Source organism: Lodderomyces elongisporus, chromosome 2 (assembly GCF_030384665.1).
Source record: "Lodderomyces elongisporus chromosome 2, complete sequence".
NCBI classification, from domain to species: domain Eukaryota; kingdom Fungi; phylum Ascomycota; class Pichiomycetes; order Serinales; family Debaryomycetaceae; genus Lodderomyces; species Lodderomyces elongisporus.
This window is the reverse complement of record NC_083674.1, coordinates 1,406,629-1,429,481: the sequence shown is the minus strand read 5'-3', so window position 1 is coordinate 1,429,481 and position 22,853 is coordinate 1,406,629. Positions and strand designations below refer to the sequence as shown.

At 36.4% G+C, this 22,853-nt stretch overlaps 10 protein-coding genes and 1 non-coding gene across 11 annotated transcripts; 4 read left to right on the top strand and 7 right to left on the bottom strand. All coding sequences in view use genetic code 12, as the record gives it.

The window, feature by feature from the left end:
- Positions 1 to 528: 528 nt before the first annotated feature.
- Positions 529 to 1,446, top strand: RPN10 (proteasome regulatory particle base subunit rpn10; the record flags this gene model as incomplete). The annotated part of the gene is made up of 1 exon (XM_001526990.1): positions 529 to 1,446. One exon carries the CDS (start codon positions 529 to 531, stop codon positions 1,444 to 1,446), a length of 918 nt encoding a protein of 305 aa, XP_001527040.2.
- A 1,021-nt stretch (positions 1,447 to 2,467) lies between these two features.
- PVL30_001840 (uncharacterized protein) lies at positions 2,468 to 3,970 on the top strand (the record flags this gene model as incomplete). The annotated part of the gene is made up of 1 exon (XM_001526989.1): positions 2,468 to 3,970. The coding sequence occupies one exon, from the start codon at positions 2,468 to 2,470 to the stop codon at positions 3,968 to 3,970; it is 1,503 nt and encodes a 500-aa protein (XP_001527039.2).
- A 13-nt stretch (positions 3,971 to 3,983) lies between these two features.
- CSM3 (chromosome segregation in meiosis- protein) lies at positions 3,984 to 5,042 on the bottom strand (the record flags this gene model as incomplete). Its single annotated transcript, XM_001526988.2, has 1 exon — positions 3,984 to 5,042. The coding sequence occupies one exon, from the start codon at positions 5,040 to 5,042 to the stop codon at positions 3,984 to 3,986; it is 1,059 nt and encodes a 352-aa protein (XP_001527038.2).
- A 402-nt stretch (positions 5,043 to 5,444) lies between these two features.
- Positions 5,445 to 6,566, top strand: PVL30_001838 (uncharacterized protein; the record flags this gene model as incomplete). The annotated part of the gene is made up of 1 exon (XM_001526987.1): positions 5,445 to 6,566. The coding sequence occupies one exon, from the start codon at positions 5,445 to 5,447 to the stop codon at positions 6,564 to 6,566; it is 1,122 nt and encodes a 373-aa protein (XP_001527037.2).
- Positions 6,567 to 6,874: 308 nt separating this feature from the next.
- On the bottom strand, positions 6,875 to 8,071 carry PPX1 (Exopolyphosphatase; the record flags this gene model as incomplete). Its single annotated transcript, XM_001526986.2, has 1 exon — positions 6,875 to 8,071. The coding sequence occupies one exon, from the start codon at positions 8,069 to 8,071 to the stop codon at positions 6,875 to 6,877; it is 1,197 nt and encodes a 398-aa protein (XP_001527036.2).
- A 968-nt stretch (positions 8,072 to 9,039) lies between these two features.
- Positions 9,040 to 11,810, bottom strand: PMT4 (Dolichyl-phosphate-mannose--protein mannosyltransferase 4; the record flags this gene model as incomplete). Its single annotated transcript, XM_001526985.2, has 2 exons — positions 9,040 to 11,369; positions 11,804 to 11,810. 2 exons carry the CDS (start codon positions 11,808 to 11,810, stop codon positions 9,040 to 9,042), a joined length of 2,337 nt encoding a protein of 778 aa, XP_001527035.2.
- Positions 11,811 to 11,979: 169 nt separating this feature from the next.
- Positions 11,980 to 13,440, bottom strand: PRS5 (ribose-phosphate pyrophosphokinase; the record flags this gene model as incomplete). The annotated part of the gene is made up of 1 exon (XM_001526984.2): positions 11,980 to 13,440. One exon carries the CDS (start codon positions 13,438 to 13,440, stop codon positions 11,980 to 11,982), a length of 1,461 nt encoding a protein of 486 aa, XP_001527034.2.
- Positions 13,441 to 14,014: 574 nt separating this feature from the next.
- APM4 (clathrin associated protein complex medium subunit) lies at positions 14,015 to 15,430 on the bottom strand (the record flags this gene model as incomplete). The annotated part of the gene is made up of 1 exon (XM_001526983.2): positions 14,015 to 15,430. The coding sequence occupies one exon, from the start codon at positions 15,428 to 15,430 to the stop codon at positions 14,015 to 14,017; it is 1,416 nt and encodes a 471-aa protein (XP_001527033.2).
- A 466-nt stretch (positions 15,431 to 15,896) lies between these two features.
- PVL30_001833 (uncharacterized protein) lies at positions 15,897 to 18,182 on the bottom strand (the record flags this gene model as incomplete). The annotated part of the gene is made up of 1 exon (XM_001526982.2): positions 15,897 to 18,182. One exon carries the CDS (start codon positions 18,180 to 18,182, stop codon positions 15,897 to 15,899), a length of 2,286 nt encoding a protein of 761 aa, XP_001527032.2.
- A 1,341-nt stretch (positions 18,183 to 19,523) lies between these two features.
- On the top strand, positions 19,524 to 19,595 carry PVL30_001832. The gene has a single exon. It is a non-coding gene; the product is annotated as a tRNA-Met (tRNA).
- A 278-nt stretch (positions 19,596 to 19,873) lies between these two features.
- PVL30_001831 (uncharacterized protein) lies at positions 19,874 to 21,568 on the bottom strand (the record flags this gene model as incomplete). The annotated part of the gene is made up of 1 exon (XM_001526981.2): positions 19,874 to 21,568. One exon carries the CDS (start codon positions 21,566 to 21,568, stop codon positions 19,874 to 19,876), a length of 1,695 nt encoding a protein of 564 aa, XP_001527031.2.
- Positions 21,569 to 22,853: the final 1,285 nt, after the last annotated feature.

Here is a 22,853-nt window from a genome sequence, read left to right as displayed (position 1 = left end):
TTCTTTTGTCCCCTTTGCTAATACAGTAACTTTTACAAGATTGGTAATCCTATAGTGGTCTCAAACTTTCAAAACTTATGGTAGTTTAATACTTTGATTAGATTTGAAGATGCCAAAAAATGTCCTTTATGTGTGTATTTGTGTGAAGAGGAAGAGGGAAGAGTATGTGCAAAATGGAAGGTATATATATATATATATATATGTTTGAAAGAGTGTATGTGTGTATGTGTTGTATGTGTGCGTGGGTGAGTGTGTTTTCAATTCGTTTGCTAGAAATTCTCAAATTGTGGAGTGGCGACGAAAAAAGAAAAAAAAAAAAAAACTGAGCAAAACGCCAAAATCGATCTTAAAATAAAAACCACTAATACTTGAAAAGTAGATAGACTTGACTCTTTATACATTAGTTACACTCTGCTTCATTCATTCTAGACTGGCTATCTACTCTTCTCTGCTTTCCGATACTAAGCAATACCTATATACATTCACTCACTTATACATACAAACAAACAAATTTTTAATTTTTACAAAATGGTTCTCGAGGCTACGATGATTGCCATCGATAACTCCGAGTACATGCGAAACGGAGACTACCTTACATCGAGATATGATGCTCAACTCACAACCACAGAGTTTATTTTCCAAAATAAGGTCAATTCCAATCCCGAAAATACTGTTGGTGTATTGGCTTATGGTGGAGCTGGACCCCAGGTCCTAAGTACTTTAACTACAGATTTCGGAAAAATACTTTCTGGTGTTCACGAAACGAAAATTGAAGGCGATAACAACTTCAGCGATGGGATACAAGTTGCGGCATTGGCGTTGAAGCACCGTCAAAACAAGGTACAGCAGCAAAGAATCATCATTTTTGTTGGATCTCCCATCAAGGAGCTGGAGAAGGAATTGGAGAAGTTGGCTAAGAAGATGAAGAAGAACAATGTGGCAATTGATATTATAAACTTTGGGGAAGAGTCTATCAATACTAGCAAATTAGAAAAATTCCATTCAGTCATTAATAACCAGGACAATTCACACCTTGTAACCGTTCCACCTGGACCTCGGTTATTATACGAAGTAATCGCCTCTTCGCCAATCTTGGTGGAAGATGGTGCATTTGGAGGCGGAGCTGGTGGAGAAATGGATTTCTTTGGCGGAGCTGGTGGTGTGGCTGATGCTGGTGATATAATTGATCCCAACATGGACCCCGATTTGGCGTTGGCTCTTCGTTTGTCCTTGGAAGAAGAAAAGGCAAGACAGGAGAGAGAAGCAGCCGCTTCGGGTACCGGAAGTGCTCCAGGTACTTCAACCAATCCGGAAAATACGACCCAGACATTGGAAAGAGCTGGTGAAAATGAAAACGAAAACGAAAACGAAAACGAAAACGAGAGGAAAGATGGCGCTCAGGCGGGAAGTGACAGCAAGGATCTGAAGACTGATGATACCAAATAGCTCATTTTTTCTCTTGAGAATTTTACTCGGGATATAACTGGATGTTATGTGTCGATGAAAAAAAGAAAAAAAATTGAAAAAAAAAAAAAATCATTTATCGATAAAGACCAAGAATGGTTTAAGACAGAGTAGTATTTTTGATCTAACGTGCTTTTCGTCACAGCTGAAATCAATCTAACCATAAAGATATATTTTGTTGTCTTCAAAATCGCAGGCATAACTAAAAATCACAATTACAAATGTATGATATGACACAAAGCCAAAGACGCATACATGGAATTTTTTTTCTTTTTCTAATTATTATTATTATTATTTTTTTGCAACAATTTCATTGCTAGCGAAACTCATGATGATGGTGATAATTTGTAATTTGTAATTTGTGATTTATAACATGTACTTTCTTGTAACCGCCACAAGTAAATTACATTGTAAAACAAAATAAATAAAAATAGAAAAAACCTGAATAGATATATTAATTAGTTTGGTACCAGGAACATATATCATCATCTATTGCTTCTTTGATCTCTTTTGAATTCTTTTCAATTTACATTCTCCTTCACATTCAAGACATCTTTTCTTCATTAAAGAGTCTGATCACTGCTTTTGCAACAAAGCGAGGATCATTATGATTAAACCAAAAGGAATCCAACAAAACCCTAAAAAAACAGATAATGTTAATCACTCAAAACTTGCAAGACCAATATTATCCATTCCAAACGCAAACGGAGCTTTCCAGTATCAAAAAATAAAATCAAAAAATCACCCACAAGTGCAGACGACTGCATCTATTTCTTGGATATGGATACCTTCGGAAAAATTTATTACTTTAACGCCAATTCAACTGACTAAAGCGCATTTTATAGACGCTTACTCAAAGGTACGTTTACCAAAACTTATTTGAACTAGTAAACATTCTTGAATAAAGCCCATTAACTCGATTGAATTTTTTTTTTTTCTTTTTTAGGGTAAATGGAATCTATCAAAAGTACCTTGTCCACATTTTATTGAAGATCGTGGCTACATGAAACCCCCTGAAAGTTTTAATGAAATCTCTCGTCTTGATGCTGTGTCAAATTATTTGAATCTACCACAATGGCAGAACATTCACTACTTTACCAAGGTTATCAAGAGTTTGAGACGGAACTTGAAAGTTGATGGGGTGTCAGTATCGGTGGTTGACAACTATCAGTGCCACTTGAAACATAAAACAATGTTGGATACAAGCATTATTCCACGGTCAATTGCAATTGACGCACATGCTATTCTATCAAAGGGATTCTTTTGCCTTTTGGATGCTTCAAAAGACTGGAGAACAAGCTCAAACCCAATTGTTGCCGGACCGCCGTATGTGAAGTTTTACTGTGCTGTCCCACTCATTGCTGATAACAAGGAAGTTATTGGAGTTCTTGCAATCTTTGACCAACATCCCAAGGACATGTTTTGTAGAGAGCACCAAAATATGCTAAAAAACGTTAGCAGGGATATCATGATTCAACTCAGAAGGCCCTGGAAACCATCGTCTGGTTTTGCAACATACTTAGACCGGATAGCAGAAAATATTGTACGAGGTGGTTATTGGGACAAGAGGAGAGCATTGAAAGAACAAAAGTTTGCGATTGGAAAAACTTCAAGTAGCAGCAACTATAATCCTACTTTTGGTACTCAAAATAAAGGTTTGGGTAACCCATGTAGTCAAAGTCAAAGTCAAAGTCAAAGTCAAAATCGAAATCTAAATCTAAATCTAAATCCCATGCTCACCCCATTCGATTCGCATGAAACAGAGGAGATTTGTAAGATAAATTTAAAAAATAAATTACAAGATGATCTGTGTATGCCTTTTCTTAGTACGGGGGGCAATCAGTTACTCGTAACTCCTTCAACTCAGATACTGGATAAACAACTTTGGCAGCTTTTATTCTCAATGGGCTCTCTTGAAAGGGCGGCATCTTGTTTGGTTGAAATAATTGCCAGAAAATTTGAATTTGATTTCGTCTACGTTTTGGAAGTTTCCATAGCTGACCCATGCTGTGTTCCTAAAGTATGTTTTCCTCCAAAGCGGGATAAGATCGATCTTGAACTGTTTTATTGTGCTTCAAAACTCAATAGACCACAAGATGCCCAGATTGAGTTTGCTTCACGTGAGATAAGCTCGTATTTGACCACGAGAAGCTCTCTTACTCGGGAAAACATATACAATGAAAGTTCGTTTAACAAGTTTTATGAAAATTCTATACACTACAAAGCATTCATCTCTGAATTTGGCTTGGAGTACAAAAATGAAAAACAAAATTCATTTCTCAATCACGGACTTATGATGCCATTCTTCCGCCATGGATCGAAATTGGTGAATCGGAACACTCCAGTTATTGAAAATAATGAGTCAAACCTCGTTGATTTGTACTTGAGGAGCGGAGGTTTCATTTTAGCTATGTTTTCGGAAAACATGAAAGTAATCGATGCTAAGAAAATATCTTCTATCTTTAATTATGCATGCATCTATAGGAAAATTTATATTGCTAATTAGTAAATCAATTCTGTCAAATATTATCATGTTCCCTCATTAGCTCCATAGCAAGATCGATATCATCCTCATTTTCGTTTTCGTTTTCGTTTTCGTTTTGGATTTCGTTTTCATAATCAAAGTTGTTATATTGTTCTCTGTTAGCAGTACCAGTTTCTGCATTGTTCTTATCTGAGCCATTCAAAAGCCCATTAGATGATTTCGATAACGGTAATGATGATGATGATGATGATGAGGGTGGTGCTGGTGCGGCATCTATTCCCAGCTCTAGGTTCATGAAACTCCAGTCGTCGTCATATTCATCATCAGCAGCAGCAACTGCAGAGACTGCAGCATCATTCCTTTCCATTTGTTCTGTTGCTTGCTCTGACAAGGTATGACTCGGCAACTCTTGACCTTGTGCACCGGAAAATTCCATTTGGTTTTGATAGACATTGTCACCGGTACTAACAAAAATATCGCCGCTATCGTCGTTATTACCCGATCTTGTATTCGTGAATCCATCACTCTCTGATTCGCGTGTTGCAACTTCTGAACTTTCATCAATAATTCCTTTCGATACTTTCAACTTAAAAATCTCCTTTTCAATTAATTCACGCCTATATAACCTCAATTGTGACGATCGATGGCCCAAATTTCTCACCAAATAAGCACAGTCTTTAAAATTTGCTTTGGGAAACATACCATGGCACCAAAGTTGGTAAAAATGTAGGATTGAGCCTAAAGTTTCAACCTCGTGATCATACTTGAGCTGGCGAGGCGTCTTGTAGCTGTGGTGTATACTTTGAAGTTTCCTCAGTTCTTGTTTTGCAAACTTCTTATCGCGTTGCTCTACAATCCTGCCAAGTCTGTGGTGGTTCTTAATCAAGTACGGTAAACCTTGTGGTTTATTCAAGACCCTCTCGTTATCAACCTTTGCAATCCTTTTCTTTGACTTTAGTTTAAGTGGTTCATCAATGCCAAGGATATTATTGTCATTGGAACTGTCATTTAATGGATCCATATCTTGTAAGCTTCGAGAGGCATCATCTGATTCAAGTCTTTTCAGTGTCAGCGACATACTCGGTTGTGCCATTGCAAAACTTCTTGTCTTGACTGTTTAGTTGTATATTTAAAATCACTTTCTGCTATAAAAATGAATAGCAAAAAAATGTATTAAAAAATTAAAGAAATAAAGAATAGAAAAAGAAAAAGAAAAAGAAAACATTGAGATAAAACAAAAGAAGATGAAAGACGCGTTGCAACTAGTGTGGCGTGCTGCATCTATTTGCAAGTGCTCTATAAAACCTGCGCACTGTTTGCTTACGCCAATTGTCTTGAATTTTTGTTTTTTCGCTAGAAAGGCCTCTTCTCTCCTCCCCCTCCCACTCTTACTCTCCGTCAACCCCGAACCACTATCCATGATATATAAAGGTTCACTTCAACCTAGGTGAGATAAATATCTCTACTATTTTTGAATAACATTGTGTATGAGAAAATGTCTGACCAAACACCTTATCACGCAGAGTATTTGTCTAAGCTTGGCCAAATGTCCGTTACAGTGCAGGTCCAAACTGATTTGAAGTTACAGCAAGTTCTGGACATTAAGCTCATCTCGATAGATACTATGAGTATTAACATTAATGACGATGGTAACAATATCAAGTCTCCCTTACAAATCCGACTACCGGTTTGCATAAGTCAATTTAGTATAAAAAGTGCACGAGTGGTTGGAAGAAACTTGGCTCTTTCATTATCTGTGCAAACTATTGAAAAATGTGATGAAAATGAAAAGGCATCGAACGAGATTGTAGATGATCTATGGTCATGTAAATGGTTGAAGAGTGAAACACCAACAATAGATAAGAAAAACGTGTTCCAATTTGTATGTTTCAAATGTAAACATCTACTTATAAATTCACAAAACCATGTTTTCAAAGATATGCCGAATGAATACTGGTACGAACTAATGGACTTTTGGCACTGTCACAAACCTGAAACTGGAGAGTTTAACGATAAGAATTTCAACACTTTAAAACCAAGCGATAATGCCACAGTACTAATTGGATCATACTATTTATTACAGCTCCACAATGAATACTTGGAGATTTCAAAGCTTGACCCAAGTGTCTATATTTGTCGCAATTGTGGGAACGAAATTGGAGAAAAGTACCAAAACATTGTGCGTCTACTTAAATGGCATATATCGCTTCAACGCCTAGAGCTTCTGGGACGTGATGTTGTTTTCCTGGATTACAATCCCTTGCTATATTGTATAGGCTTGCTTAAAAACAAGGTCAATTCGCTGGCAATACGCAAGTTTCAAATAGAAAAAAATGATAAACACCACTACATCGACGGACCAATGTACATTTGGATAATAAGCACGGAAGTAGATGTGACAATCAATGGATCAACGATTCATGATGGACTTAAGATTTGGTATACAACCCAAGAACTCCCACCAGATGAAGCAACTGGATATGAAGAGATCGAAATACCTTACAAAGAGGCAAGAGATTCCTTTTTCGCAACTGTGAAAAAGAACACCATCAAAAACGATATGTCTATTAAAGGATCAATATTCTCTGAAAGTTACATAGGTGTGCAAAGAAAATGAATTTTTGCTGTTCGAGAATAATAACGATTATCAAGAAAAATGCATCCATAGAAAACATGCTTTGCTTTTTGTCTCTAAGAGCTTGATAAAAAAAGATAGCGTTTTTTTTTTCATGGACGCCTATGTAACCATAACACTGTAATCACGTACAATAAAATAAATAAATCAACCAATCAACCAATCAACCAATCAACCATTCAACCAATCAACCAATCAACCACCACCAATTTTTTAATGATGCACATTCTTTTTTATGTTGGTGATTATTCTTTGACTCTGTGTTTTCCTTTTTCTTATAATAATTATTATTATTTTTCAAGTACCGCTTTCACTATTGGTACAACTTGTTTTCTAGATGCTTTAATGTTGATTTGATTATAGATTTCCAAGTGGTGACCATCGATTGCATTAACAAATTGTGACACAGGAGAAATTTTACTTTTTCCATAAAGGTCATCATTCAAGTTCAACTGATCGGTGACTAATGATGCTAATTTTGCAAATTGCTCATTTACCCCTTCATAATAAAAACAAAATTCTCTTGTATATTTATCATTCTCTTTTTGTGTGTAAGACGATGTGATAACCAATAAATCAATTTTGTTTAGCTTCAAAGTATCAGACAATGTCTTGTTGACTTCATCTTTAGAATAATTAGAAAACACCCATTTAATGGACTTGCCAATTGAGCTGAATACTACATTTTCTCCATTTGCAAATTTGAATTGTTTATAGTCCTTTTTCAATACATCGCCAAAGCTAAACCCCGACATGTCTTTCTTTGCTGTCTTCAATGCAGAATAAAAGTTTGTCATACCACTGATTTCTTGAGAAGTGCTAGACGAGTTATTCAAGATATTCTTGTACTCTTTGATTGCAAACAAATCTGGTTCTTCTACTTTTTGGGTCATGTTGCTGGTATCGATTAATAATGGACCCAATAACAACCCCACCAACTCGGTATTGTCGTGCCAAAATTTATCATTCGTTTTAAACAACTCAAAAAAGTGTTGAAAAACTAAACTAGAGTTGGATCCACATGTTCTAATGACTCTTGGATTTGCATCGAGAAACTTGTTTTCATCGGCATGATGGTCAATAATTCCAACTACATTCACCATCCCTTCTTCATAACTCTTGTTAATTTCGTATCCTTGCAACCCATTATGATCCACCAAATTCAAACTTATAGGTGTAGTTCCACTACTAGCAATAATATTATCGTAATCCTCAACAAAATAAAGTAAATCTTCCGTGATATTGTGGGTTTCTAAAAGCCTTACAATATCTTTCCGTAACTTAAAATCACCACGTGGAATATTGATGATAGGAATAATAGTGTTGAATGGAGTGACTAGATTATGGCTGAGATAAGCGAATGCTATTGATGAGATCACTGAATCCATATCTGCAGATTGATTACCTGTAACCACATGGAAAGGAGATTTTAGGCTCTTTTGGGCCAATACCTTTTTCAAATTAATCAAATACTGCCTAACTGACATTTTACCCGTTTTTCTTTTTTAATTTTTTTAAATTATTACTATTTTATAATCGATATTCCTTTTGTTCTTTCTTCTCTTTCTTCTTCTTCTTTTAAATCTTTCTATCTTTCAATGTAATCAATGAAGTAGCAAATTGAACGATTGTGCGGATTAATAAAAGGTCTACATGTTTTGAGAGCTTGTGACCAGGATCATTTTAACCAAGATTTTAGATTAAAAATCATGTTGGTAGCGCTAGTAGTTCTTTTCTTGTCTTATCTAACGTAAACATTCCATTTCCGTTTTTGGCGTTTCGTTTCGTTTCGTTACGTTATGTTATGTTATGTTATGATATATTTTTCATTCTGTTTCTTTTACTTTCTTAAATGCAAAAAATTGACGGTAGATTCACATCTTTTGTCTAACACAAGAGCTTGTTATTTGGTCAGATATCTACATCATACAACGTAATTTTCACGTGATGTGCTTTCATCTACGACTTGTCAATAGTAGCTTCTACAAGTACTTGGGTAGTTGAAAACTTTTCACTTTTCACTTTTCACCTTGCACTTTTTTCTTATTACTTTTTACTGTTTACTTTTGCAATTTTGCAGTTCAGCAATTTGATTGTTATACTCTTTTGTTCATTCAACAAATTGTCCCTCTTCTGTTTAACCCGAACATTCTTCTCGAAATATGCAAAAGTCTCTTTTCATATCAAAACACATATACCATTAATGAGCGCAAATTAAAAAGTTAAATAGAAGGGGAACAATTTGTCGAACGAACAAAAGAGTTAAACAATAAAATTTACAAATTGGAAAATCTAAAACCAAAAAAAAATAAAAAAATAAAAAAAATAAAAAAAAGGATAAAAATTCAATCTTTCTTCAATAATTCTTTCATAATTTTAGACTATTCTAAGTAGTTAAAAGCAGCTCGTCTTTTGTTGTTTTATCTAATTGTTGCTCTTTGTACAATTTAGATTACTATTTGGCATAATGCAATTTGATGTCCAACCATTGTCTCTTTTGAACTTCTGCAGGAGTCAAAGAAACATCACCATAAGTAATTGGTCTGAAATAAAAAAAGAACCAAATTATACCAATGGAAGCCAAACTAACTAACACGGTCATCTTGATTTTCTTCGATTGTGGACTGGATCTGTTAAAATCGTTGGAGTTGTTTGTGCAAATAAACTCAACCAATCCACCAGTGAACAATGCAGCAATGAGATGTGCTGGTAAATAATGGTGTAAAAACTTTTGACGATTCATCAAGAAAAAGGGTAAATAGTGAGCAGCCCATCCTATAAACAAGAATCCCAAGGTGTTGTACAATCTTGATCTTGCTTTATCATTCAACAAATGGTAATTACGACGAAGAGTGATTTGATCTGCCAAGAGGATACCGACATAGACTGACAAGAAACACACTTCAAGCCAGAACCCAATAACATTACCATGGAAAAAAATTTGCTTCTTCTCCTCGTTGTTGTTATAAAAAGAAACACCACTCAAAGCAAGTGGCCATGCGTCAGGTTGAGATGCAAATGGGTGTGACGAACTCAACTGGTTGTTGTGGTGGAACATTAAGCCTTGCAATTCCCACCATTTTTTCAAAAATGGTATCTTCTTAATCTTTTTAGGAATATACTTGCTTCTTGAATCGTGTTCTGCCAAGTTGGTGATCGAATCGAATGTCCAGATATTATCTTTGTCCTGGATTTTTTTGTTACCACTTACCTCTTGTTGTTGAAATGCCCATTCTGGTAAGAGTTCGTCGTCATGGGTCCACATAGCCACAACCGTGTCCATATGCAATATTCTCAATTCCGTTGCCATAGTTGATACCTTTTTTCTTTGATTTTGTTTCTTTGGATTGGAACCTGGAACATTTAATCTCAACCTAAACAATGTCTCATTGTATCTGTTGGAAGCAGTCTCATTGTAAACGACTGTAAACTCTTCATTTGTTGCTTTCAATGGCGAAGCAACATCATGAGTTAAAAGAAAACCACCTGTACCCTTGTGCTTGAATCTAACCACATCGTTAGTGAAAACAGATTTACCCTTTTTGCCATCGTCTTCTGCAATCACTGGAACAATCTGCCAAACATTATTTTCGTCATTTTTGGCATCATCTTCAATAACACAGGTGACTTGCTGCAGGTTGGAAGATATTCTACCATCTTCGTAACGCAAAGGATAATCGTGTAAATGCGAGTGCAAAAATGCACCGGTATCCTTGTGCTTGATCGTAATTTCATCATAATATTGAACGTCTTTAGAATGTTGCGCCAAAGGTGATTCTAACAAGGTCTCTTGGAACTCAGCGGACATAAATGCATCACCGGGTCCTGATTTGGTCAAAATGGCAAAATGCAAATAGAACCAGAATAAATATATGGTAAATGGCAAAATGATCAATGCCCATAGTCTAGCAAAAAAATGCTTACCAAACTGTTGAAGTGTTAAGCCCTTCCTGTAATCAAGCAAAAACCACAACTCGTGAAGAACTGCAATTCCTATGGTGAAGAATGTGAACACACCAACATATTTCGTAGAAATGACACATGAAAGTGACACACCAGTAGATATTAACCATTTCCACCATTTTTGGGTAAAAGGTTGTTTTCTGTAAATTGAAAATTCGCTATAGCAAAATATTGTAGCTGCGACACTCAAAATCAATGTAGCATCCAAGAGAATCAAACGACTGTCTGCAACTTGTGCGTTATCAAAACAAACGATAATGCTCGAGAGTAAGCATGCCGCCACATTGAACCCCAAAGTCTTCATCGTCAAGAACATAACTGGGATAATCGCAGTTCCTTGAATAGCCAGAAGGCTCCGGTAGGCAATGTATGGCACATTGTTTTCAATGTATGAATCCCCAATAGCGTCAAATTTAAATTTACCATTGTAACCCACAAGCCAGCCAACAAATGCAATCAAGAGTTTAGCGAATGGTGGATGCAAGTCAAAAAAATACGTTCTTTCTAAATAGTAAGATGCAAATTTTCCAAAATGCACTTCATCAAAGACAACTTTGTTTGGTGTTCCCAATTTCGTGAATCTGGTATAGATAGCCAAGATTGTAACAAACACTAGCGCCAACCAGTATTTTTGTTCTGGATCTTTATCGAGGCCCACCCCACTTTTGAGTTTACCGTTATTGTCATCAAATTCGTCATTGACTTTGTTGTTGTTGTTGTTAATGTTGTTATTTTTGTAGTTGCTGTTCTTGTCGTCGCCGCCAAACACAGTTGAATCCGAGTTGGACTGTTTCTTAGTAGCCGTATTTCTTTTCCTCACGGCTTGTGACATTGTTTTGGAAAAACAAAAAGGATTGTGAGTTAAAATGATCTATACTCGATTTCTATATCTGTACACCTGACAAGTGATGGAAATATGTCTCTCCTTAATTTCTCCTCTATCGCTATATCTATAGTTGAGGTTATTCAAAAATCCCAAAGTTATCAATTCGTGAATAAAAGTCAAAATTGGTTTTCCTGAGAGCACCCCTCCGTCTAAAGTGTTGTGTTGTGTTGTGTAAGAAAGAAAGGATAAATTATGGCAAAGACAAAAGCATGCTAGAACAAGGCTTTGTTGATTACGTGGAGTCTTGAGTGAGAGAGTGAGAGAGTGTGTGTGTGAGAAATTGGGTGTGCACCGAGAAACAAAACGAGTGAAAAATTTATTTGGCTCTGAGACAAGATTAAGCCAAATATAAAATAGAAACGACAACAACGCGTCATAAAAATAAACACTATTGAAGTTGAATATTTTATAAAAAATATTAAAGCTAATGGAACATTCAATAGGAAAAGAAAAGAAAAGAAAAGAAAACAATAATTTGGTGAATGTTGTAAAAATACTTAAAATATATATATATATATATATATATATATTTGCGTCATTTGTCTCTCACCATCCGTGATCAAACAACATACTGACGCTTTCTCCATTGTTAATTCTCCTAATGGCTTCGGCAAAGATTCGGCTCACGTCCAAAACTTCAATTTTCTCGCCCAAGACAGCGACATTCTCACTTTGAGGGACCGAATTTGTAGTGACGATTTTGTCAATCTGGCTCATTTTCAATCTATTGATGGCGTCTCCGCTAAATATACCGTGGGTGACTAATGCATAGACGTATTTGGCACCTTCGTCCTTCAACAATTTGGCCGCTCGAGTAATTGTGTAAGATGTGTCTACCAAATCATCAATCAATACACAAACCTTATCCTTCACATCACCCACCAACATGGTGGTTGCCACCATCTTTGGTGCATGCTGATGACGTTGGTGTACATACTCGGGCAATGGTTGTGTGGTTGAGGGCAAAGTTGCGTTGCAAGTACTTGTGTCTGTACTTGTACCTGCAGTTGTAATAATATCCTCTGTGTTTTGATTTGACAGAGCCAGAGGTGGCGATTTTGATATTTTGGCTCTTCTTTCCTTGTGAATCAAGGCAAATGAACAGCCAATAGAATCCGCAATCGCCGTGGCACGCTTTGCTCCACCTGAATCTGGACTCACAATAACACAATCACGGAATTGCGGTATATAATCCGTAATGTAATGTTTCAAGATAGGTCTTGAATACAAATTGTCCACGGGAATATTGAAAAACCCTTGAAATTGTGGATCATGGAGATCCATTGTAATGATACGGTCAGCACCAGCGGTCATTAATAGATTGGCTATTAGTGTACCATTTGGTGAAATCCATTGTTTATAACCACTTTCTGTTTTACCTTGGGCATCCACTCGGGGTAAAAAGTTAATAGATGATGCATTAGTGACAATCGACTTTGGAGTATATCGAGCAGGTTGAGGCGCTTTCAATGAATTCGTTCTCAAATCTTTTTCTTTAGTTGGTGTTTGACCTACTGCACCTCCTCCTGATGCTGCTGCTGCTGCTGCTGCTGTTGTTGTTGTTGTAGCTGCTCCTTCTTTCTCAAAATAAGAGATCTTCCTGCCATCTCTAGACAACGGTCTAGGAGTGCTTGGTGCACTTTCAAAAGTATACTCGTCCTTTTTTGAAATTAAACTTGGTGCTCCTGTGGAGTTTGCCAAAGCTGGAACATCGGGTTGTCTTGAGTAAGGAAACAAAGGTAAAACTGCTGTTACTCTCTTAGCACTAGCAGTCTTACACGCCGCTATCATTACTAGTAATTCCATAAACGTATCGTTCACATGTCCGCAACCACTCTGAATGATGAAGACATCCTTTTCTCGAACACTATCTCTTACTTCGATCGAAGTTTCACCGTTAGCGAATTTCTTGGAATCAACTCGACTCTCTTCTATAGTGAGATTGCGGCAGATCGCCTTGGTTAAAAGAGGGTGCGATTTTCCGCCCAAAACGACTAAGTCTCTCATTTGTATCTGGTTCCTTCCTTTACCCTTCTTTTCTTTTCTTTTCTTTTCTTTATTTCGCTTTATTTTGCTTTGCTTTGGTCTTGCTCTCGTGTTCCACCAAATGTATTTGAGCACGAAAATTCCTTAGTTGTTGTTCGAGGTTTGACGATCTTTAGCGATGGGCCAATATATTTTACTTTTTTTTTCGTACTTTGTTATCTGGCGAGTAATAGCGCGCACGTTGGGCATTTTCAAAACATATAATTTGCTACAGAAATGAAAAGTGTCTTCGAATAATGATACACATACATATATTCAGATCAATTTGCAACATTGGCAAATCAATACATAAAAACTAGAAAGATTGAATCGTTACAAATAGAAATGTCTACGTTGCAATAAAAAGGCAATGAAATGGTTTCAAACATAAAACCACAAATAAAAAGCATGTTGGTGCTACTTTTCTTGCTTTGCCATTAATTTGTTTGACCATTCGTTATTGTTGTTGTTTGTTATTTTTCTCTCTTTTGCTATTTCTCTTTGCTTTTATTTCTCAAAATACATTATTTTTGGTTTATTCATTTTATTTATTATTCTAATAACGTGTTTCATACGAACCAGACCTGGTCTTATACCGTACCCACTTGACTGTTTTATAGTTGGCCTTCTCCTGAATCTTCAAAAACCGCACAGCTAGGCCAGAACTAGAGTATGTATCCAACTCGAAATCCAAAGTTATCGAAGGTCGATTCCATTGAGTATATGAAGAAGACAATGGTTGGATCGCCACTTCTGCATTAATCGAGTGCTCTGTATCGCCGTAGAATTTATTGAGCCTCCAAATGAATGCATTTTCATCTGGGTGAAATTTCGCCTTGCCTCCTGAGACTGATAGACTCTGCAGACTGGCTCCTCCGGGTGTTGGGATCTTCACTATAATGTTACTTGATGATGTTTTGGGTGAAAAGAATGAACGCACTTTAATTTTGTAATAGATCCTCTCGCCTACTTCTCGCACTTGGGTGTATATCCTAAATGGTATGTTAATGTTGTGGCGACAATTGTAACTCATCATTTGGAAATCGCCATCCGGCGGAATAAACTGGATGGACCTATCACTGTCAAATGCACTCAACTGAACACACTGATGAAATTTTGCATCCTCTAATTTAACAACATTGTCTTTGGAGTCAGTGTCTGGATCGGTATCGGATAATAAAATTGTACTTGGATTGAAACCAAATCTGCATTGTGGCATTCCTGATAAATGTGTTTTGAGTTGTATCGCACCATCTACATAGCTTCTCAAAAGTTCACCTTGTGAGTTGAATAGAACATTGAGCTTTTCCTCAACGTGAACAAAAATCTCATTGCGTCGGTACTTGATATTTGCCGACCTCCATGTAATGTTTTCGTGGGCTGATGGGGTGGAAGAGCCGGCACCAGCATCAAAACTAGAGCCAGCAGCCATAACAGCTTTGCTAGGGGTAAAGCTTTTCCTTAATTGTATATTTTTAAAGATCCCACCACTATCAGCGTCTTTCATACCGGGTACATATTTTTTCACGTATTCCATATCTAGATTGATAGGGTACCCTAAATCACAAACTTCGCCCAATATGTTGTAGCAAAGCAGAAATTGATTGACAATTGAGGTGTCCAATAATGTGAGTTTATCCTGTTTGACTTTGGCTTTCTTGTTTTCTTCCCAAAGAACAGCACCTAGTAGAGCCTCCAATTTATATAAAAACTCAAGCACAGTGGCACAATCCTGGTTTGATCTAGTCACTGCGCAAAGCCATACATTACCCAGTTTCGTATAGATAAAAGACGTGGATCCCAAGGTTAAAACCGGTGTTCTATGCTCTCGAGTCAGAGACCGTCCCAGTGACACCTGATTAATGACTTGGATGCGAAATACATCAGCTATGTTTCTTTTGATTTCGTCTTTGTAAATCTTTGATATAAGAACATCTCCTTTGAAGTCGTAGATAAAAATGGCAGTGATCATTGATATTTATGTATGCATTCGTTGAGTAGTGTGGTGTAATAAAGAAAGGAAAGGTAAACCTGGTGCGATTGTTGGAAGCTTACTGCTCCTGTGTGATTGATTTTGTGCTCTGGTGACAAATTTATCAATAGTAAGAGTACGACTGCGACTGCGACTGCTACTGCGAGAAAGTAAGTGAGTATGTCCATGAATGTTTGTGAGAAAAAAAAAAAAAAAAGAGAGAGAGAGAAAGTTCACAGAAACATTTATAAAATTCTCGGCGAGGGCTAGTCAACTCGGCTATAAAAGTACTAACAAAAATGTTTGGCCAACATGCCAAGTCAGTAAAAACACATGCTCATATAAGCAGATGTATATATACTTACATGGAAATATGTATATATACATATACAATACATATACAATACATATATATATATATATATATATATATATATATGAATTTAGTCTTTGGCAGGTTTTTCATTCAACTAGATGATTGCATGCCTATTAAAGCCTGTTTTGATTTCTTGTCATGTTGTGATTTCCTGCTGTGGTTCGCCGCCAGGGCTTTATTCTTTTCCCCGCGAGCTTGCTTTCGTTTAGACTCTACTTTCGAGGAAGATGTAGAAGGTGCGTTTGTATTCTTCTTGTTTTTGCCGTTACTGTTACTGTTGTTGCTGTTATTGTTACTGGCATTGTTACTGGCATTTGAAGTGGAAGTGGTAATGGGGGTGGTGTTGATATTTCTGTCTGAACTTTTCAAATCCTCTTTCTTTTCTTTCTCTCCCAGACTTCCTCTTTCCTCATTTCGATTTCTCGCTGATCTGCGATTCGGGTTCCCTCCTCCATATAGATAGTCTTCTTCAAATATCTTAAAGCGGCGAGGAGATTTAAGCAACATCCGTAACCACCCTTCAACTTGTTCATCTGACCAGCCAGTTTCCTTTTTCAATTTTTGACGTTGCGACGATTTGCGGAATGCTTTAGAGAAGGAATCTTCGCCATCGCGTTTGTAAACACTAAACAAAAAGCGCTCTCTATCGTCTAGCACTGTGGAATTCCCTGTTTGATTTCTACCATCTTCCGCTGGTTGTACTCTTTTAGAATTTGGTTGGGATTGCAATGACTCCGATGTGGAGCCAGTAGTTCTTTCTTGATCGTCGTATGTATCATCCGGCTCATCTTCATCGTCTTCGTAAATAAGTCTTAGAGCTCTACTCAAAGTCTTCTTTTTCAAGTCCGAATCCGCGTCAGTCAACTCTTCGCGTTTCTTTTTACCAAATATAACATTTGTATTTGCAAAATTACCTTGCGAAATATCATCCTCATCGTAAACAGATCTTTTTGCAACAGGTTTTGTTGTATTGATTCTAGGAATTTGCGATTCAAGTTGCTTAGCACTTATCTCAGATGTCCCAATACTATTTTCAATTCCATAATTTTCCTCTTCTTGCTCTTCTTCTTGCTCCCCCTCTTCCGTCTCATCCTTGTCAAGAGTAACTTGATTTATTAGATCGGGATTCTCGAGTAAGATATCAGTGACAAGTTCAGAATCATTATTGTATTGTTTCAAAAAATGTCTAGCCTTTCTTGCATCCAAATCCGGGAAAAGATCCATCAACACTGAAATATCCTCATTCTTGACCTTCGGTTCATTTTTCCCGTAGTCTTTAACATAGCTATTATTTTCATCGACATTTTTGTTGTTGTTGCTGTTGCTGTTGCTGTTGCTGTTGCTGTTGCTGCTGCTGCTGTTGTTGTTGTGGTCGTCAACTAAATCAGTTACATCATGTTGCAAAAATGGAATTGTCTCCCGTATCTGTGGTACCAATTCTTGAAATGCGCTAGAAGTCAATAGCGAGCCGAGTAAAGGTGCCACGTCCAATGTTGCCCACGAGTTTATCCCCATATTTTGTAACAATTTCCCTAATTTTGCAGGTGATAACGATATAAGCGAAACCACCATAATCGATTTGATAAGATTGGCATGTACACTTTTGCCTTCTGCATAAGCTCCGTCAAGAAACTCGACCCAATCAGATGTCACAAAAGACCCGGCAAATTGCAAGTTACTACTATTGCCGGTATTATTGACGCCACCACTACCATTACTACTACCATTGTCATTGATGCCATTTTTTGTTGAATGCCTTGCGACCAGAATCTGTGATCCCATAGTAAATGTCATGCTCCTAGTGATCTGTTGTCCCAAAAGGACACTCAAGGTTGATAAATCCTCTTTTTCCAGAAATTCTCCGCGTAAAATTCTTTGCTCTAAATATTTCTTCAATACTGGAATTGATGATATACTACCTGACTTTTTATTATCATTCAACTTGGACTTGAAACTGCCATCGATGAGTCCTCTCACAGTGTGTATATTCTTTGGGGCGTATAATGAAGCAAAGTGCCAAACACTCTCGCCGGTAATGCTGAGCCTCACAAAGCTGTAAGCTCTAACCACCTTGAACACCATTGCTCTTAAAATTTCCCCGTTGCGTTGAATGTCAGGATTTATCGCACCTAATGAAAATATTTTCCCTGTTTCTTCATAGCTCTCTTTCAAATAAGTTCGAATAAACACAAGAAGTTGTTGCTGAGATTTAATTGTGAGCTTCGCAATTCCATCCTGCAAAGTATAATCGAGTAATTGGATATATGCTTCAAGAAAATGGGCCCATATCACAGGATCCTTATCGGTTAAAGACGATCTTAATTTAAACTGTGGGTAGTGTGGAATGGGAATATTGATAATACCCTGTTCGGTCATCTTCTTTCTTTAAAGTTTGGAGATGTTAATGGCGTTGGAGGAAGTGATGACGAGATTAGTAATTTCTGATTTGCATTTTGCGGTTTGCACTTGCGGTTTGCACTTGCGGTTTGCATCAGCGTTTCGTATGGCAGAATTGCGATTTTTTGTCTTTTCTTGTTGTGATGCGAGGCTCACAAGTTCGCAGCCACGATAGTTGTCACCATTTGTGAGTCACATAAATACGAACAAAAGCAAGAAGATAATGTAATCTTATGATCAGGTAATCTGGTATATACTCAAATGTATATATATATATATATATATATATATTGATGTGCGCTAAAGTATCTCATCTTCTGACAAGTGCCTGGGTTGGCTGAAAATACAAGAGTATTAAACAAAGAAAAAGTCTACATTTATAATATTGCAGAAAAGAAGACGTAAAGATTGATAGTACCCCAGTCTTAGTTTTGATAAAAGAAAAAAAAAGAAAAAGAAAAATTATATGAAATGGTGACCAAATGCAAACCAGGTTTCTTTCATTAAGAAAAAGCAATATGATCACAATTATCAAAGTTGTGTAAATTTTTGTGTCGTTTCGGTTTTGTTTTGTCTTCACTTGACTTGTCTCCTTTTGACTTGTCTCCTTTTGTTTTGTTGTTTTTTCCATGATTTTATGATTAGACTATCGTAGTCAAAGTGATGTCCAGTTGTTTTGAAGAGTTGTATTAGGGCATAGTAACCAAAGTGGTCAACGTGACAAGTACGAATGTGTGAGGTATAATACTCATTGGTGGAATTGCTCTGAAAGACATGAACTAGATACCCATGTGTGATATTAATCACGACAGCTCGTGTAGACTAATTATTTTGAACACAACATCAAAGGAAGTACATGTTATGATGCTATAGTATGACGAAATTACAATTTTAAGTTTGCAATGTAACAAATATGATCAATGTGGTTCCCTTGGATTTCTATTGTTCTGAACCAAATTTTTTTTGTTTGATTCTCAGCCAAAATTACATATACACACACACACACACATACATTTATTTACATATTTACTTACATGTAAATGGAAATACACACAAACTAATCTGCTTTGGATAAAGTCCATTTCATATACTTGAGCCTTGCTCATTGAGATGTTAAAGAATTCATTGGAGTTACACATTCAGCCTAACTACTTTGTAGACTGTATCCAAGGAGTTGCATGATACCATCCCTCGTAAATCTTTTGTTGCATTGCAGAACTCTTCCAGCTCTTAAATTATTGTCTTATTAGCCATCAGACTAATAGTCTTCTGTTATAAATTCTACATAACGTACACCATGTTAATCTTTATCAAGAAACAAGCGTCGTGACGCAGTGGAAGCGTGCAGGGCTCATAACCCTGAAGTCCCCGGATCGAAACCGGGCGACGCTAACTTTTTTTTCATTTTTCTTTCCTTTTTTTTCTTCCTCTTTTTACTTAATCATCTTTTAGTTTCTAGCCACTACTTCCTATACTGACTGTTTATGAATATCAATTACAATACTATGATTTTTTTTTTAATGAAACTAACATGTTCAATAATTCATTTCACTTGTATTTTAATACTAATTTATCACAAAGGCTATGGTTTTAATGAACGTTTATTTACTTTGATTTAATACAAAATGCCTACTCTGCATTAAACATACCTCTACACAAGCTTGTTTCAATTAACGTTCATCCCAGAACTTGCGAAGATGCTCACCCGCGGCTCTATATATTGCAACGTCTTCAGGTGTAATCACAGGAAATTCTCGCCCTAAATTTAGGCCCAGACTCGTACCCAGACTCGTACCCAGACTCGTACCCAGACTCGTACCCAGACTCGTACCCAGACCCGTACCCAGACCCACACCAGAAGTTTTCTCGGAGACTTGTCCCAATTTCGTTAAAGTTAAAGCATAATCTAACGCATCGGTAACTCCAATAGTGTGAAATGCTCTAGTGTTTTGTTTCTCTTCGAATCTTTGTGCCACCCACTGTAATTGCTTGTTTCTAGATGGTAGTTGGATCTTGCCTGTTAAGTATCTTGCTAGTAAGACAGCTTGATACTCAAATACTCGGAATGAAATACCATCTATTGGCACCCCAATAATATTGATTAAAGGTTCGTGGATTAGAAAAGTATGCTGGTACAAGTCTCGAACTGTTGCTCCCTCGTTGGTGATACGATCATTAAAAAGTCTGTTCAAGAAGGGGTACGAGAATAAATAACCAGTACAATAGATAATATGGTCTGGATTCTCAACTGTAGAATCATCTTCAAATGTAACAATTATACTTTTGTTGGAGGCTTTGTAAGTTTTTGTACCTGTACCGTTTTTGCCAAATTTCTTTTTACGCTCATGTTCATTGTATTCTATAACATCAATTTTTTTAATTGCTGGCTTATTAAAAACATTTGCGTTTGAAGAAAGAACACGAGCAGTTGCGATTTCCCTAAAAGATTGATAAACTGTGGTTCCTGGTTCTCTAGCGACAAATTTCGTCAAATCACTACCGGAAGCTCTTGACCCAACAACAATTGCACTTTTGTTCTTGTATGCAGCAGAGTCTCTATAAAACTTTGCATGTTGAACCACATCAGGAAACAATTCTTGTACTTTTGCCAACCCTGGCACAAACGGAATATAGGGAACATGGTAATGGCCACTGGCAACAATCACTGTATCAAACTCTTGTTGGTACCAAAAATCGTTTCTTTCGTCATGCGGAGTGCGTAAAGTCAATTTGAATCTATATGGTAAATCGACACCACCACCAATATCATTTTCCCTTTCTCTATCGACTTTTTCAACATCTTCAACGGTAGTATTTAACTTGAGTACAACTCTTGGGTCGTGTAAATTTCTCTCGATGTATTTTTCAATGTACTCTTGAACAACAGTCCCGGCTACATATTTTCTTTCTTCTTCTTCATCATCATCATCATCATCACCTGATATTCCCCAATTATTGACGTCACTATATGTCATCATTTTTTCAATGATATTTGTGGTTAAACCATGATAACTTGGTGTTTGCACAAACCTCTCTTGGGAGTGTTTGGGAATAATAATTTTCTTAGTATAGCGATGGATATGAAAAGGATTATCAAGGGGTGGGTCGTTGTGCAAATTGTTGTTTCCCGATTTTATTATATGATTTGGTGTTTTAATAGTTTTAGGGTTGAAATACCATACTCCGCCAAGTTTGTCTTGTCTCTCAAAGATAGTTATGTGCTTAATACTGGAATTGGGCTCTCTAAGAAGGGAATCCAATGTGATGGCAGCAGAAGCTCCTCCACCTATTATGGCAACTGTCTTGATTTGTTTGGAGGAAATCCCAACTGGTTGGTCATAGTCAAGATCTGAAATGGAAGGCATTTTCAAAATTCGAAATAAGAAGAAAACAAAAAGGGAATATATGATTTTAGTTTCGAGAAGAAATGAAGCAATGGCTCGCGTGGTGAATTCAAAAAGAAAGAAAAAGAAAAAAAAAATAAAGATGAAGGAAACCAAAACCTTGTTGATGAAATCACATTATCTAGGCTACTTTTTAAATACATCTATGATCACTTATGACTATCTGAGATAAGATCTGAATGAGGAGGGGATAGTATGTTTTTATTCGTTCCGCTTTTTTTTTTAAAAAACAAATCGTGGTGTAATTTGCAGCCACAGTTTCCACATTTTTATTTTCTTCTTTTGTTACCGCGTTCATAACTAAAGGGAGATAAGAAGTGGTAGTGACTAGGGGGGGGGGGGGGAAAGCCAGGCTCAAGAGATACACAATTAAATTTTTTGGTTGATGTCCATTGAGAGTCTTGTAAAAAGAAAAAAAAATAAAGTAGATGAAAACAGTTATCAAACTTGAACATCACTTTCTTCTCTTTGATTACTAGCAAATTGGTTCTAGTAAAAAGAGTATCGTGAATTACGAGTGTCTAAATCAGATTGAAATTTTGTTTGGAAACAGAACCCCCCCCCCAAAAAAAAAGAATTAAAAATAATAATAATAAAAAAATAATAATTTCAATAATAATAATAAATAATTAATATGGGATCTCGGATATAAATGTAGTTTTAAAATGTTCCGAAAAAAAAAGCCTAAATAAAATCAACTGATTTGATTTCAAAATTTTTTTTTCAAATTTTTTTTTTTCAAATTCTTTCCAAAGATGTTATCCACCTTGTTTTTGCAAACTAACCCAATTGTTTCATAATTCTAGGGGCAAAAAAAAGAAAAGGTCAAACTATACGATGTGGTTTGCCAATAGAAGCAATTCGTTTTCCTTATTGGCTTTTTAAAATTAAAAAAAATAAATAAAAGGATTGAGCCTAATAAACCTATCTTCTTTTTTTTTTCTTTCTTTTATGTATTTATTTATCTTTCTTCTGATTCAAAGTTAACAAGAAACACAATACTATTATGATGTTGAGCAGGGTCTTGAATGGGCTCAAACAAAGAATAGATCTCTGCATAATAACTGCCGTTTCAACTTAGGTCCAATTAGTCCTATGTTTCATCTCTCTCCTCGATTTGTGCAAAAAATTGCCATGGAAAATAAATGGGTACACTCACGTGAGAGACCAATTACTAGAGGAGTCTTCACACAGACCGAAAGAAGGAAAAAATAAAAGAGAAAAGAAAACAACGGCGAAAAAAAAT